The 16,440-nt window shown below is 41.3% G+C and overlaps 1 protein-coding gene across 4 annotated transcripts in view; it reads left to right on the top strand.

The window, feature by feature from the left end:
• The first annotated feature begins 2,039 nt into the window (after nt 1-2,039).
• EFR3A (EFR3 homolog A) overlaps nt 2,040-16,440 on the top strand; it is a 101,270-nt gene continuing 86,869 nt past the window's right edge. Inside the window, exon 1 of one of the 4 annotated variants that reach the window (XM_050801596.1) lies at nt 2,040-2,254. In XM_050801596.1, the coding sequence (XP_050657553.1) occupies nt 2,245-2,254 (10 nt within the window). In that variant the 5' untranslated portion in view covers nt 2,040-2,244. Of the gene's footprint in view, nt 2,255-2,508; nt 2,515-7,155; nt 14,785-16,440 lie in introns of those variants that run through there. The other 3 variants (XM_050801598.1, XM_050801599.1, XM_050801597.1) reach the window with 3 other exon arrangements.

The following is a 16,440-nucleotide window of genomic DNA, read 5'->3' as shown; positions in this document are numbered from 1 at the left end:
TAACAGATGCCTCTCTATTACTCCCAAGTCAGCAGCCAACAAATCCCAGGGATTCTTTTCCTACAGTAAGATTCAGTTCTTTCTTTTTCCAGAGCCACCACCAAGACTAAATACCTAACACTCTCTCCTGTATTGAGGCCTTCCGATTTGACTGCCTACCTCCACAGTTTCTCTACCACACACCATTCCCCCTGCAAGGCCCTGTTTCTGATCATTTAATGCTACTGTTATGCTTTTTGTAAAAATCACAGAACAGTTTCTTAAAAGACAAATTTCAAGGTTGAATGTAAAGTTGATTATTAACTAGTTTTATTTACCTGTTTTTGTATTCACGCTCTTGAATCAAATCCTTTATTTATACAGTTATTGAATTAATATACTCTGGCCCCCGACTGTGTGCCAGCCAAGGATACATAAATATGAACAGAATATGGCTTTTCCCATTTTCTGAAACGCATATAGGCCCATGGCAAAACACAAGCACTCATGACAGTTTATTTAGGATGCAGTGGGAATCAAAGATAATGCCAAAGTCTTAGGGAGAAAACTGGGAGCAGGAAAGATTTTATAGATGATAAAATATGCAACAGGACATTGAAACATGAATAAGTGCTGGCCAAGCACTTGGTAGTTTGGTCTTTACTGTTAGCAAGGGACAGTCTCTTTATTTATTTATTTATTTATTTATTTATTTATTTATTTTTGAGAGGAGTCATATTCTGTTGCCCAGGCTGGAGTGCAGAGGCCCGATCTCGGCTCACTGCAACCTCTGTCTCCCGGGTTCAAGCGATTCTCCTGCCTCAGCCTCCCAAGTAGCTGAGTGAGAATGCAGGCATGTGCCACCACGCCCGGCTAATTTTTGTAATTTTAGTAGACACAGGGTTTCGCCATGTTGGCCAGGCTGATCTCGAACTCCCGACCCCAGGTGATCCACCTACCGCCGGCCTGGGTCTCCCAAAGTGTTAGGATTACAGGCGTGAGCCACCGTGCCCCGCTGGGCAGTCTCTTTTATAGGTACAGTACGCACTCTCCTCTCCCCAGCTGCTGTGACTCACTCTAAATTACCCTCCGCCCTCTCTCCAGCCTCTTTCAGGTCTCCCTTAGGCTTTGCTAATTCAAATTCTGCTTTCTTCCAAGTCCACCTCAAGCCAAGACTAATTTCTCCTCAGCGCTTCCTGGCTCTGATCTTCATCTTCTTCATCTTCTCCTCCCACTACTGCACAATATCATTTCTTAATCCGAATGTTAGCGCTACTTTTTAGGACAAAATTTCTCAAAATTAAAATTGTATTTAAATCATCTGTATATGTGTTCGTAGGTTTGGTTCAGCACCTAGGAATCTGCTTTACAACAGGTCCCCAGGGGATCCAAGCACAAAACGATCCTGGACCACTTTGAGGAAGGCAGTGTTAGACCTCTGCGGTTGACTTTTATATCTCCATATGGGCTGTCCTCAGCCCACGGCGCCTAGCATAGTGTACGTGCGTTGCTCAGCTCTCTGGCTCCGGGTGTCTGCTCAACTTGGTGACTATTAGATATCTCAATTATTAATGACACCCAGAGTCAAGAAGAGTAGCTCAGCCAGGTGCACAGTACCTGCCCTCTCCAGAGGAGACTAACTCCTGAGGCGTAAGGTCGCTCTGAAAGTCACAAGAGCAAAAGGAAATTACATTTTCTGTCTTCTCAAAAAATGAGCAGCCATCACCCCAAATGACCTTAGTGCATCTCAAATAAACCATGCTTTCAGAGTATGCAATACGCATTGCAAGTTAAACCGATTGCAAAAGAAAAAGCCCACAGATACTCCGTGCGCTCAAAGCCATCATCCTCACAAACGTAAAGTGATGTACTCCAAATAGAGATCAAGGAAAACGAATGCAACTCAGGTCACCAGGCTTTGGCAACAGAAAGCACCCGAAGTTGTTCTACGTGGCTGTCCCCAGTCACTCAGTACACCCGCTGGCCGAGCCCGGCCGTCCGCGGGGGCGGAGCCGGGACGGCAGCGGCGCGCTGACGTAACGGGCGTGGGTCGTCCGTCGCGTCGCCCGGCGGGGACCGGGCTGGCGGCGGTAGCTCTCGCCCGCTCGGTTGCGTGACCGCGGGGTCCGCGTCCGCTCCCTCCGCCCTTCGCCCTTCGCCTCGTCTCGGCCTCCGCGGCCGTGCAACGGCCGTCATGGTGCCGTCGGCGCTCCCTGCGCGACCACGCTGAGCCTCGGTGCCGCGGCGAGCGCGGTCGAGGTCGCCATGCCTACCCGTGAGTGGCCGGCCGAGGGCCGGGGGCGTTAGGAGGCGGCCGCCTGCGCGACGCGCTTCGGCTGGGTCGTCCTCCCGGGGCGGCTGGGGAGGCTGGGCCGCGCTGAGGAGAGCCAGGAAGTGCCTGCGGGCGGCGGAGTTAGTTTCGTTTCCGCTCAGCCTTCCGGGGATGGCGTGAGCCCGTTGCACGGATCGGGAAACTGAGGCCCAAACGTTAAGGCAACTGCTGGGACGCGCTGTTAGGAGACGGCAGAGCTGGTGGTAACCTAGACCCGTGGGATTTCAAAGTTAAAGCCCTTTTCCCACGGCCACACGGCTTCGTGAGACTTTATGGAAATACTGAAAATAACTGCGGTGCCGTTGTCAGTCCCTTCTCACTTCAGGGGCCGGACGTCGCTAGCGGACGCGCCGGCCACGAGCCCCTTCCCGCGGCCCCCAGACAGACCCCCGACAGCCTAACGGCGTCCGTATCGCGGCCGGGGCGGCTGAAGTCGGCGCCCTCTGTGGAGCTTGTTAGGCGGAGGCGCCTGGAGTGTGGCTTTTTGGACCACACTTCGGGTTCACCCGGGCAGATGATTAAAAATACTGGTTTCGAGCCCCTCCCTAGTCCCATGGAATTAGAGTCTGGAGTTTGGGCCCCGGAGTCTGCACATCTCATAAGCGTCCCTGGGGTTACCAAGGCACCCCAAAGTTTAAAAGTCACTCGGTCTTGGAGGATTTTTAGACAGACGCGATACTACCATACTACTAATGACCTATTTTTAAATGACCCAGATAATCGTAGTGTGACTTTATATCCACTGGTCAATATGGACATGTGCAAACTAGGAAGCTCCTGATCTTGGGTAGAGAGGAAGCAACTTGGTCATTGATTTGAGAATTCAAGTAGGACTCTTTTGACTAAGTGTTCAATACCATAGAATCTTTACACACTTGTGAATATATTTCCTAGAATTCATAACTACTTCTAGTTGTCCTTATTTTTGTAGCCATATGGGACACTGAATTTCCAGGTCAGTCTCAAATGCCCTTTTCGTCTAGCGGTGGGAAAAGATGAGTTATTTCTTGATATTAGAAAGATTGATGTTTTCTTGATATTTAAGGATGTTAAATTTAAATTGATACCAAAGATATTTAAATATTTTCTTGAGATTTAAAGATATTCCTGTGGCAGATCTTTAGTCCTAATGCAGATTACTTTTAACTCCTCATACATACGTGGGTACTGTGGATTTTGTTTTCTTGACACACCACTGTGTGCCCTTAACTCACGTTCTTGGACTTCGTATCCAGTAAATATGTTCAGTTTATATTTGTTTTATTCCTTTTGGCTGGAAGAATATCATTTACAATCATCTTCATTGTTATTGCCGGTTTATTACTTCTAAATTCATGTTCACGTCATTCAGTGAATATTTGAGACTAGTGCTATGCTAATCTTTTATTTTCTGAGAAACCAAAGGGGAGGAGGTAAGCATCTATTGAAAGTTGAGGCTTCGAGTAGAATTTATTGGTAACATGCCAAAATTATCCTGTGAAATAAAATTTTTAGTTATGTTCTAGGGTTATCTAGCTTCATAGAGTGAATATAGTAAACTTGTTTCTTTTGAAATGTTTAGTTTACTCTGCAAAATGATTTTAGGATGGGCCATGGTGGAGTTTGCATAGTTAAAAATGCAGATTTCACACCCTGACTGGAAGACAAGTTTAATGTTTGCTTTATCTGTCATTGTTAATATTTGTCATGGTACATTTTTTATGACTGAATAGAAGTGTGCTGTGGATTGATTGACTGGGGGTACCCGTGTGAGGTGCATAGTGTTCATATTTGCCTTTTCTCTTCTTTGGCTGTCACAGCTGCCAGAATTGCTGGGATAGTGCAGTGGACAATAATATCTCTTTGAAATTCTGTCTGTAGAATATATATCCAACACAGAGATGGCACAGTTGTTATTCTCTGAGGGAATTTAGGAGGAAGTTCACAGCTCTTAGGAGGAAAACTATGCTTAGATAAGCTAAGTGTTTTTGTTTGATTGGTTGTTTTAATGTTAAATGGTTGAGAGGCTCAGTGATAAGCCCAGGCCAGTTAATCCATAAGAGTTTTAATTAAAATCAAAGGGTTGGAGGTGGTCACTGTGGTCTCTCAGACTCTCCAATTCTGAGAGCAACCCTTGCTGTAAGTCATAGAATTATTCTACTTTAGCTATTTTGTTGCTTATTTGGAATATTGGTACTCGTCGAAACTGTTGTTAATAACTAGAATCCAGTGGAGCATGCAGTAACCCCACTGGCTAAGCAATGATATATCTCATGAATATTAACAGCCACTTCACTGGAATTATTTTGGAGATCCATAGACTCTCTGAGAAAGCAACCACCTGGAAGGATGCCTGACAGGAAACTGCCAGGACACAGAAACAGTTTTGTGGTCGTGTTACAAGCCTGTAGTCTGAAACAATCCTTAGGCACAGATTTCAAGACTATGTCACTGAATGCTATTTCAAACCTGTAAACCTATAATTTGACACGTCATTTTTCTAGAGGCCTTTATTTCATTCTCCATTCAAAGGACCATTAAGAAGCATTCTCTTTTAAAGATTTTCAAACTCTGAATCGGAATGTGAGTTGGAAGGACTGTTAAAGCTTCTTAATCATTTTATTTTGTGTATCGGTAAGCTGAGCCTTCTGTGAGTTTCCATGGAGTAAAACCATGACTTGAACACAGAACTGGACCCTATAATCAGTAACCACAGTGAGCATAGTAACATTAATTTTTCTCTAGCACTAAATTGATGATAGTTTAGCCTTTTTTTCCCCTTGCGTTACATTAAGACAAATGTAAGCTTGGTCAAAATTTAAATCATTCCGTGAACTTACAAGAATGTCTTTGCTTCCATCCTGTGACAGAAATCTTGGGAAAAGCTGTGGATCCCACTGGTGTGCTAAGTAGATTCTTGTTTACATAGACACAAACTTAAACTTTTAGTAAACTCCTTATGTGAAAGTAGCTCCTGAGTTCACAGATAACTTGCTTCAAAACAGGTCCAGTAAAATGTGCTCTTTTATATTATATGAGAATTTATTCTATATTTTCTAGGGAAAACCAAAACTCTCAAATGTTGTTTGCTGTTAAACTATACTTTGAGTGATTATGTGTGTTGAATGCTTTCTTTTCTTGTTTAGGTACTGACGTTGATATCTAGGCAAATTTCTCAGGCTGTAGTAATAATATGGTTACTCCATATTTGTTTTTCTTTTGATGACGCTGATTATATTTAACTTATTTTTAAATTCATTTTTATGAAAGAAATGCAGAATGAATTGTAAAAGTGCTGACTGAAGTGTTTTCCTTTTAGAGACACATTACATGCAAACTTGGCCTACGCTTTCATATTACTGGATTATTAGCCTTTTGTGTTCATTCATATTCTCATTCTTTCTCTCCTTTTTTCCCCTCTTCCCCCCTTTCCTCATCGTCCCCTTGCTTCCTTCTCCCTTCCCCTCCCATCTCCTTCCTTCCTCCCTTCTTCTGTCCACCACCTGTGTGTCCTGCCAGAGCTGTAGCTGATGAATTTTCTTTTTTGCAGTGACCTTTGGCTTGCCACTGCCCTGTTTGCTGCCCAGATCTCATCTTTCAGTCTGTCCCCACTCATGGGGACATGGAGCTACATTAAAGATTATGTAGGTAGTAGGAGATAATGCTGGAGAAAGAGAAAGCCAGAATTTGAGGTTTTTGTTTCTTTTAAGACGGAGTCTTGCTCTGTCGCCCAGGCTGGAGTGCAGTGGCACGATTTCTGCTCACTGCAACCTCCAAATCCCAGGTTCAAGCCATTCTCCTGCCTCAGCCTCCCAAGTAGCTGGGACTGCAGGCATGTGCCACCACGCCTGGCTAATTTTTTGTGTTTTTAGTAGAGATGGGGTTTCACCATGTTAGCCAGGATGGTCTCAATCTCCTGACCTCGTGATCTCCCTGCCTTGGCCTCCCAAAGTGCTGGGATTACAGGCGTGAGCCACCGCTCCCGGCCATTTGAGGGGTTTCTATGCTCTCACAATCGCAGTTATAGTGGCTTTTTATAGGCTTAGTAGCAGTTTCCAACTTCTTGATTGCTTTATGAAGACTTACAGTTTGCTATTAGTAATAGGAAGTAATTATTGAATACTGATTGTGTGGTAGGCAGTATGCTTTGTGCTTTACCTATCTTATTTAACTCTTGCACTTTGAGGGAGGCCCTATTTGACCTGTTTTAGAAGATAGAGAGACTGAAGTTCAGAAAAGGTAAGTAACATTCCTAATGACAGTAAGTGGTAGAGCTGGGATTGCAACTAGATGGGTCTGACCTCTAAGTCCCAGCTCTTTTTTCATACTATAGCGCTCTGAGCCAGGCAGGAGTTGAATGGGATCCCATCAGTTTAACACTGTTACTTTTGCTTAACACTGTGCCTGGTTATATAATAGGTGCTTGGTAAATGTTGAATAAATTAATAATTGAATCTTTAAAAATTTTTTAAATTGATACATAATATTTTCACATTTATGGGGTAGGGTACATGTGATATTTTGTTATATTCATACAGTGTGTAATAATCAGGTCAGGGTATTTAGGGTATCCATCACTTTGAGTGTTTATCGTTTCTGTGTGTTGGGAACATTTCAAGTCCTCTCTTCTAGCTACTTTGAAATATACAGTACATTGTTGTTAACTATAGTCATCCTCCTCTGTTATCAGATGTTAGAACTTACTCCATCTAACTGTATGATTTACCTATTAACCAACCTCTCTTCATCCGCCTTACTCCCCCACACCCTTCTGGCCTATGTGTAGAATGGATTGAATTGTAACTGGAGTCAGATAAGTTATTCTCTGGATACCATAACTGGAACTTTTTTTTTTTTTTCATAAAGATAGTGTTATAAAAGTTTTATAATTTGGCGAGGTGCAGTGGCTCACGCCTGTGACCCCAGTACTTTGGGAGGCCAAGAAAAGAGGATTGCTTTTGGCCAAGAGTTCTAGACCAACCTGGGCAACACAGACCCTGCCTCTACAGAAAAATGAAAAGTCAGTCAGGTATGGTGTTACATACCTGTAGTCCTAGCTACTTGGAGGCTGAGGCAGGAGGATTGTTTGAGCCGAGGAGGCTGAGGCTGCAATGAGCTATGATCTCACCACTGTACTCCAGCCTGGGCAACAGAGTAAGACCTGTCTCTAAAAAGGAAAAAATATATATATATATAGTTTGTGATTATGTTCTTTGCAGGCCTGTCTGTACCATATTTGAGGTCTGCGACAAGAATACAAATGGAGGTCTGCAAATCATAGTTTAAATCAGGGGTTTTCAGTCTTTACACTATTGATGTCTGGGACAGGTTTAGGGGTTTAAGGGACTGTCCTATGCACTGTAGGACATTTAACAGCATCCTTGGCCTCTACCAACTGGAAGCCAGGAGTAACCTTCCTGCCCCAAGCTTGTGACAACCAACAGTGTCTCTAGACATTGCCAAATGTCCTCTGGGGGACAAAATTGTTCCTGGTTGAGAACCACTAGTTTAAATATTTAAATGTTATAGACCATACTATGCCCGCAGCCTGACCTGCTTTCCCATGCAGGGTCCCCAGACTGCTCCACAGACATTGCCTTCTCAGTGCAGAGGTCCAAGTAGCTTGTAGGCTTGATCCAGTCAGTAGCAGTCTGTTGGGGTACAGCAGAGTCTTGCCGGACCCTGACCTGGGATTGACTGTCAGTTTCCTTCAGGAAGCCAGGGTGAGCAGGTTCCCTCCTTTGGTACTGTAGTTTTCCATCTCAGGATTTCTAGATAGTTAGTTCTAAGCACCTCCCAGAACTATACTAGCTGAGTAGCTGGACAGATGGAAGGTGGAAGGAAGCCCAGCTTTCTGGGGAACTCAGTCTGCTTAGACTCCAACTTTAGGTGTCATGGAATGGGAAACTTGAAGCAAAAACAGCTGCAGCCATCTTTCTCTGGTGTTTTGAGATGGAGTCTCACTCTAGACCAAGCTGGAGTGCAGTGGTGCGATCTCGGCTCACTGCAACCTCCGCCTTCTGGGCTCAAGCTATTCTCCTGCCTCAGCCTCCTGAATAGCTGGGACTACAGGTGTGTGCCACCACGCCTGGCTAATTGTTTTGTATATGAGTAGAGATGGGGTTTCGCCACGTTGCCCAGCATGGTCTTGAACTCCTGAGCTCAGGCAGTCTGCACGCCTCGGCCTCCCGAAGTGCTGGGATTACAGGCGTGAGCCACCGCGCCCAGACATTCTCTGGTTTTCTAGGGCAGTGATTTTCAGTTATCACTACCGCATGCACTGTCCCACCCCCACACACCCCTGTAAAAGGAGAGACAGTCCTCTGTGTTTTGCAGGGCAGAGGCCTTTTTTTCATGGGTCAAATAAGATACTGATTTTTAGGATGAAACCACATTTTACTCATTACGTGGCTCGACTCTGGTGTGGAATGATCCAGTTATCATTTGCAGTGTGTCTGTTGTGGTGGGATGGATTGCAGTGAATGAATCTTCATCCTATAGTGAGAGTAGAGAGGTTTTTATTGGTACCATTGAAGGAAAGGAGTCCCAGACAGTCTCAGAAATAAAGAGGAGGGCACAGAAAACCCCAATATGGTCCCCAACTGCTTCAGAGAAGAAAGAGTGGACCGGAAGATAGGACATGAGTCGTTTGTCTAGGTTAAGGAGTCTTCAGTTTTTTTGCTAAATGAACCCTTTTGAGAATCTGATGAAAGCCATGATTATTCTTCCCCAGAAAAATGCAGATTCTTGCCCAAAGTTTTGCATATAATTTGAAGAAATTCAAAGGCATACTAAGATGGAAAAATGAAGTGAATCACCACAGTGGCAGTTCTCTGAGAAAAGGACCCTAACTGAGGTTGTGGAAGAATATCATTTGCCAAATATATGATGCCAATATAAGTATGTCTTTTTTCTACTTTTTTGTCTGTTTTCCCCCAACCTTTTAACATTATCTTGTTTTTTCTTACCTTCTCTGTTAGCCTACTGAAATCTTTAAAGTATTATATAATATATAGATGGATATTCAGTAAGGCTTTTCTAAAATTGATATCTATGAAGAGAGTTAGTTTAAGAATTGCAGGATCACCAGAGAAGGAACTTTAAGAGACGGAAAAATGAAATTGAATAGAATTTGAACTTAAAAGGCCGTTTTATCCAATCATTAAGGGGAAAGTGAAACCAAAGTAATTTTGAGGCCAAGGGAAAAGTTCCCTTTTGCCCTCTGAAGGTTCACTGAAAAATCAACTGACTTAGAAGGCAGATTAATTGGAGAAAAGGCATACAAATTTATGTAATGTATGTATGCACGGGAGCCTTCAGAGTGAAGACCCAAAGATACAGGGGAAAATGCCCATTTTTATGCTTAGGTTCAACAAAGTATGGACATATTGGCCAAAATACGAACGATCTAATGTTAACAGACTGAGTGGGGAAACTCAGCAAGGCCCATCTAGATTTTTCTTGCATTCTCTGAGCATGCATTCTTTTCTTCTGAGTATGGAGCAGGACCCTGTCTGGCTTGGGGTCTTGTGACCCACAGTCAAACAAGATAGGTCAGGTAATTTCTTTATGATCAGTTTTTACACAGAAAGACCGAGGGAAAGTTAGAGTAATATTTTTCAGTTTTATGACTGGGTTTGGGGAAAAAGGATTCTGGTTTTTGTAACCCACCTTGGGAAAGAGTGATTCTGGTTTCTGTAGCTAGCCTTGGGAGAAAATAGGACTGAGAGACAGGAAGGCAGGAGAAGATCAGAGAAAAACTTGGTTTTGAGGCCTTCAGTTTGGAGTATGTTTTCTGAGGCCCAGCAATAGGTTAACTGTGTCATTCAGCTAGGTAATGGTGTGGTACTAGCACCCAGCTCATCTGAATCCTGGGTGGGTGTGCTCACAGCCACGTACTTCCTACAACCTGCATGGCACATGGAAGGGGTGGGAGATAAGCATGATAGAAACCATGGCTGACAGTATGAAGAAGGATTCAAAATTAATATCAAATAGGAAAGAAATTATTATTTACAGCATTTGTACAAATCTGAAAGCAAAATACTACGAATACTACGAAGTGGTTAGAATGTATTTTTGGTCTCTTAGATTACCAAAAGACTTAACAATAACATGCAGAGGCAGTGAAGTACAGTAGAAAAGGCAGAAGTTTAAATTGGTACAGCATTTTTGGAAAGCAATATAGCAATATATTATCAAATACTCAAATAATTCTTAAACCATTGACACAGTAATTTCACTTAGGGGATCTATCCTTTTTCTTCCTATAATTTGTGTTTTCCTTCTACAGTTAGCATTCTACAAGCAAAGAAGAAGATTCTTAAGATGTTTTTACAGCTTAACATAATTTTTTCAACATTTTTATAATTCAACATTTTATAAAACTTTTTATAGTTTTTTTCCAAAACCTTGAAATGACATGTTAAAATGCTGCATTGAACTGGTTTTTCTTTAGCCTGTAGAAAAGAACTTTGAATACCGGTCTAGTGGTTTTGACCATAGTGGGTTAGGAAAACAGTGCATTAGCTGTCTGATTGCTATCATGTAAAAATCTGTGAACGACTTTGAGCAGTCACTGGCGGATTATATTGTTCAGGAATAGGAATGGGGCTTTTTTCTTATCACTTATATTTTTTTTTTTTTTAAAGGAAGAGGAAATAATTTCTGCCTTATTAAGTGGTGGTTTAAATCATGAAAACCTGGAAGGTTGAGATGAGTCATGATGGGTTCAGTTTATTGGGAACTGACAGGTTTTTATTTTTGTTTTTTTTTTTTTTTAATGATCTTGTGTTGTAGAGTTGAATTGAATACAGTTCTAGGGGAGTATGATCACGAAATGAATGTTGGCAATTCCTCCTATCATTAATATATCAGACTTGTCAAAATTCTCTCATCATGTGTATTTGCCAGGTTTATTCAGCTCTTGAAATGAGGCAGCTCTCAAGTATATTCTAAAGCAAACAGGAACTAGTATTTTTCTTCTTTCCATGTAGAGTATCGTCTTCTCCCTTTTGCATATGTATTTCTTGCTCTTTGACTTTAGGTGTTATTAGATAGTGTGATTCTAATTTTTATGGAGGAAGGAAACACTAGTCAGGTTTTTGTTTGTTTGTTTGTTTTTTTAATTTTACTTCTGAATCAAGAGTTTTCTGTATTCTTAAATTAGGCATTAAGCCGTTGCTTTGTGGTCTTTAAGAGGAATTCTGTCCTCCTAAATGCTACTTTTGTTTTTATTCTTAGTTGGTGAGTTATTCAGCTGTACCTTTTTATTGTTATTACCGGAACTCCAGGGTATTTCTGCTGCAGTAGTTTTCTGGATAATGCTAAGTGCTCTTCACATCCCCGCTATTTAACTGGTGTTTTTGAACAGCTGTCTTGGCAATTAACTACCAAGTTCCCTTGCTGTGGTTACAGTTAACTTTAAATGAATTTCACTCCTGATGAGCCGAGTGAAATGTAAGGTGTCCAAGATTGGCATTGTCAATTCCTGGAATCTCGTAAACTTTGCAGAAGGTACTGTGCCAGGCTAAAGGAATGGCCCATTTATGACATCTGACTTAGATTGTTTTATTAACTTAATTAAAAATAATTTTATTAGCTTTTTAACCCACTAAATGGAGAAGATTATATCTCCTACGGATATTTAGATACAATAGAATTTGCGTAACTATGCTTTAGAGGTGGGAATGCTTTATGAACATGTTGTTGGAATCAGCAGGTTATCAGTTCTTGCATTATCATCCCACCATCTGCTGCAGCTGGCTCTGGAAGGGCATCTATAGCGGGGAGGACACTCTGGGCAAATGTATATAACACCTAAGATTCTGGCTCTAAGTCCCTATGGCTTCTCCTGTTTTCTTAGCTGGGCTGGAGTATGTGGATTTCAGAGGTCCGATTACTTTTCATTTCACAACTCAAATTGGAAGCAGACTTAAGTGACTTGTCATGACCCCTTTTCCTTTAGTTCCATCTTGCTTCTTTGTTTGGTCTTCCAATAATGGGGGTATCTGCCTCAGGACAGTTCTATCTCTAATACCTATACAGAAGCTCCTTCCCCTGGCACAGCATCCTCATTGTTGGTTCCTGAGGATTCCATGTTGCTCTTGACCCACATTGATGCATACAGTCAGTGAGGGTGGCCCAAGGGAAGCTTGAACTGCCTTTAGAGCCAGATTTTCAAGATTTCTTCCACAAATCATAATAAGGGCTGTTGTATGGGAAGGATCCCGACAAGACTGTGCAGGTGGCCCTCTCTATCTGACCAGCTTCAGCTGGAGCAGCTCTATTTTTTTTTTTTTAACTTTTATTTTAGGTTCATGGGCACATTTACAGGTTAGTTAATAGGTGAACTCATGTCACAGGGGATTGTTGTAATATTATTATATTGTGGTAATATTATTGCACCCAGGTACTAAGCCTAGCACCCAGTAGTTATTTTTTCTGCTCCTCTCCCTTTTCCCACTCGCTACCCTCAAGTAGGCCCCAGTGTCCATTGTTCCCTTCTTTGGGTCCATGAGTTCTCATCATTTGGCTCCCACTTATAAATAAGAACGTGGTGTTTTCTGTTCCTGTGTTAGTTTGCTAATGATAATAGCCTCCAGCTCCATCTGCTTCCACAAAAGATATGATCTTCTTCTTTATTGTGGCTGCATAGTATTCCATGGTATATATACACCATATTTTCTTTACCCAGTCTGTCATTGATAGGTATTTAGGTTGATTCCATGTCTTTGCTGTTGTGAATAGTTAAGCAGCTTTATTTTTATCTCTTTTATTTGTGACATTCTGCATTTGGTTTCAGTAGGGAAATAATGTTGGCTACTTTTAAAAAGTTTGAGGTTTATAGTATTAGACATTAGAATATGCCCTCTGACAAGAATTTAAGCTGTTTTATAATCAGTAGCTCAGGAACCTAGAGGCAAAAATAAAAGCTATTTAGCTGATAGTGCCTCACCTGTTTTGCTCTCATGCTCTCCAAGATTGGAGATTTTATAGTCTCTCCTTGCAGTCATTTCAGTCATAGGTACTGTCAATATGTTCCTAGATTCACAAATGTTCCTTCAGTTTTTCTTGTTTTCCTATTGGATTTCTCTTAGCAAATATTTTTGGGCCTACATTTGTAAGGCAATGCTGGCTGGAGAATATAGAAGTGAATGAAGCCGTCCCTAGCTTCAACAAGTTTACCTTATTTATAGAAGGGTATAAATTGCTGTAACACAGAGAATGGGAAGCACGATTAGAATGGTGCCATTGGGGGCCCAGGGGAGAGACTGCACCTCTGATTGGAAGAAGAGAGCAAGGGGAAGATGAGTGGAGGACAGCTTTCTAAACCCGAGTACCTTAAAGTATGCTACAGATACAGTGGTCAAAGGAGAAATGCTGGTTTGGGGAAAATGTTTGAGATGAGTTATGCAGGTGGAAATAACCGTTAAGCAGTGTAATGAGACAGTAGTGCTAGGGAAGGTGAAGAATTTAAGGCTGTGTATGTGTGCACACATGCACGTGGTAATTTTGTCTTTTATTCACATGTTTATTGAATACTGTTTGTCATTTATTATGCTGGACACTGAGGATACAGTGGTATCCTCATACAGGACATATGGACACTAACAAGGACGTCATCCCTGCCCTCATGGAGCTTGGTCTGATGGGGAAGAAAGGTGCGCAGCACGTAGTTACACTGATGAGACAGAGAGCTTTAGAGGGCCTGTGGTTTCTTTCCTTTACTGCTGTGTTTGTAGTTTTGGTATAGTGTCTGGACCATGGCACACATTCAATGTATGTTTATAGAGTGAATCAAAGAAATGTAATAGATGTTACTAAAAAAAGAAACACAGGTTGCTATGTAAACATGTAAGTGAGGCTGGAGGGAGAGCAGTTAGAGGTTATTAAAATACAGTAGTCTAATTGGTAGGGTTTGGACTTGGATGGTGGTTGTAGGAAGGACTGCAGTGAACAAATATTTACACTTTTGAGGAAATACAGTTGATAGGATTACTTGGATCAAAGGATTGAGGGAGAAAGGGGAGTAAGGATTTACTCAGGTTTCTGGCTTTATCATATGGGTGAATGGTTCTGGTTTGCTACAGGGACTTTTTGGAGGCGGAGCAGTTTGGGGAAATTGAGATGGAAGATGAGTCCATTTTAGGATATGATGAGTATAGTGCCTTAAAGACATTCAGGTTGTGTTAGTAGGAATAATACTGCATAAAATTACAAAAGGATAAGTTGTATAGAGGCCAAAGAAGCTGAGGGCAAACTCTTAAGGAGCATGCTTATTTCAAGATGGAGTGAGGCACAGGAACCCAAGAGGGAGCAGGTGGGTCATTTTTTAAACAAATACCATTGCATCAAATGTTTGCAGGATGAGAGTTATGCAAGACTCAAATGACTCACACTTATTTTTAGTAGCATTTGAATATTCCAATGTAGCAAGAAACAGAAACACTGGACAGTCTCTTACAGTTTGATCTGCTACGATGACAATAAAGGTAATTTATGAAACAATTTTTTTTAAGCTTTAGGACTTAAGAACAATTGTTGTGTCTCATCCATGGCAGTTCTGTCCTATACGTCTGGCCTTAACTATCTTTTCACAGCTTCCTAGCTGGGGGAGGTGATTGTCAAATTATAATTGGGTGAGAGGATGTAAACTGTAAATTGTGCAGTTTGCAAGTAGAAATTAGGGTGGCTCCACATATGTAAGCTAAAATAAATAATATAGAACTAAACTGTTAGTAATTTATCAACCCCTTGCCATCTTGAGAATCATAATAATGTATATTTGTGAAACAACTGAATGATTTGCAGGCAGCAGATATAATGCTTATGCAGAGTTGCTTGGAAACTGATTTATTCACACAAGGAACTGAGGGACATTAGAGACTTGAGCTGTCACCTGAGAGTATCACTCAGCTCTTGGAGTTTTCAGTAAGATTTCTTTCCCCTTATACAGCGAATACTGTTCTCCTTTCCTCCCCATCCATTGATTTCTGGGTATCTACTTGGTCTGACACAGTAAACAGGCTCTATTCTCTTTTTTCAGCAACATAGAAATATTGTTCAGCTTGTCCTGATAGAGTACAGCAACCTGCTGATTAAGGGATGAACAATTTTAAAAGTATTTTGTACAGTGGTTCAGAGAAGATTAGAGAGGATTGAGTATAATAGTGTGGTTTGGATGCTTTGCTTTTGCCAAAATTGGCAGTTGTTTCAACCATTCTTAATTTTTTCATCTAAAATTGCACAGTAATTCAACCCTGCTAAACACTTTTAAGTATTTGCATAGAGGTGAGATAATTTTCTATTGATTCTTTTAATTTGTAAGAGTAAATTAAGTTTATTTTTATAGTTTCAGTAATAAAATGAATTCTACAAATATATACAGATTTCCAGGTTCTTTGTGTATAATGCTACAGAAAAACTGGTTGGTTTGGTTTTTTTTCCAATGCATCAGTAGTAGTAACCCTTATGTTTGAACTTGAGGTAATTTTGTCGGTTGATAATACATTGAATTCTTAGGGTAGCATCAGATTTTGCTTTATGAGCCATTTAAGAATATTGATTAGAAAAGATTTGATTTTCTTCTTAGAGGCATGTGATTAACATAAAAATACCTTGTTTGTGTTGTGACCACACTGTGTGTTTGTGATAAATTAAAAGAATAGGAGCCTGGTGCAGTGGCTCACTCCTGTAATCCCAGCACTTTGGAAGGCAAAGGTGGGCAGATCACAAGGTCAAGAAGTTGAGACAAGCCTGACCAACATGGTGAAACCCAGTCTCTACTAAAAATGCAAAAATTAACTGGGTGTGGTGGCACGTGCCTGTAATTCCAGCTACTCAGGAGGCTGAAGCAGGAGAATCACATGAACCCGGAAGGTGGAGGTTGCAGTGAGCCGAAATCACACCATTGCACTACAGCCTGGGTGACAGAGTGAGACTCTGTCTCAAAAAAAAAAAAAGAATAGGTTAAAATTTAAAGAAGTCTTAGGCTTTTGACTTTGTGTTATTATAATTTAATGTATAGAGTGAGTATAAAATGTTTAGGGTTTCTTGGTTTTAGTTGGAAGATTGGAGAGAATATATCAGGCATTGAACTTTGAATGTTTACATTAGTAGAATAATTTTTTAATTGAATATTTTACTTA

The sequence above is a fragment of the Macaca thibetana genome, chromosome 8 (genome assembly GCF_024542745.1).
Source record: "Macaca thibetana thibetana isolate TM-01 chromosome 8, ASM2454274v1, whole genome shotgun sequence".
Classification (NCBI taxonomy): domain Eukaryota; kingdom Metazoa; phylum Chordata; class Mammalia; order Primates; family Cercopithecidae; genus Macaca; species Macaca thibetana.
Note: the sequence above shows the minus strand (reverse complement) of the source record. Positions and strands in the feature narration are given on the sequence as shown.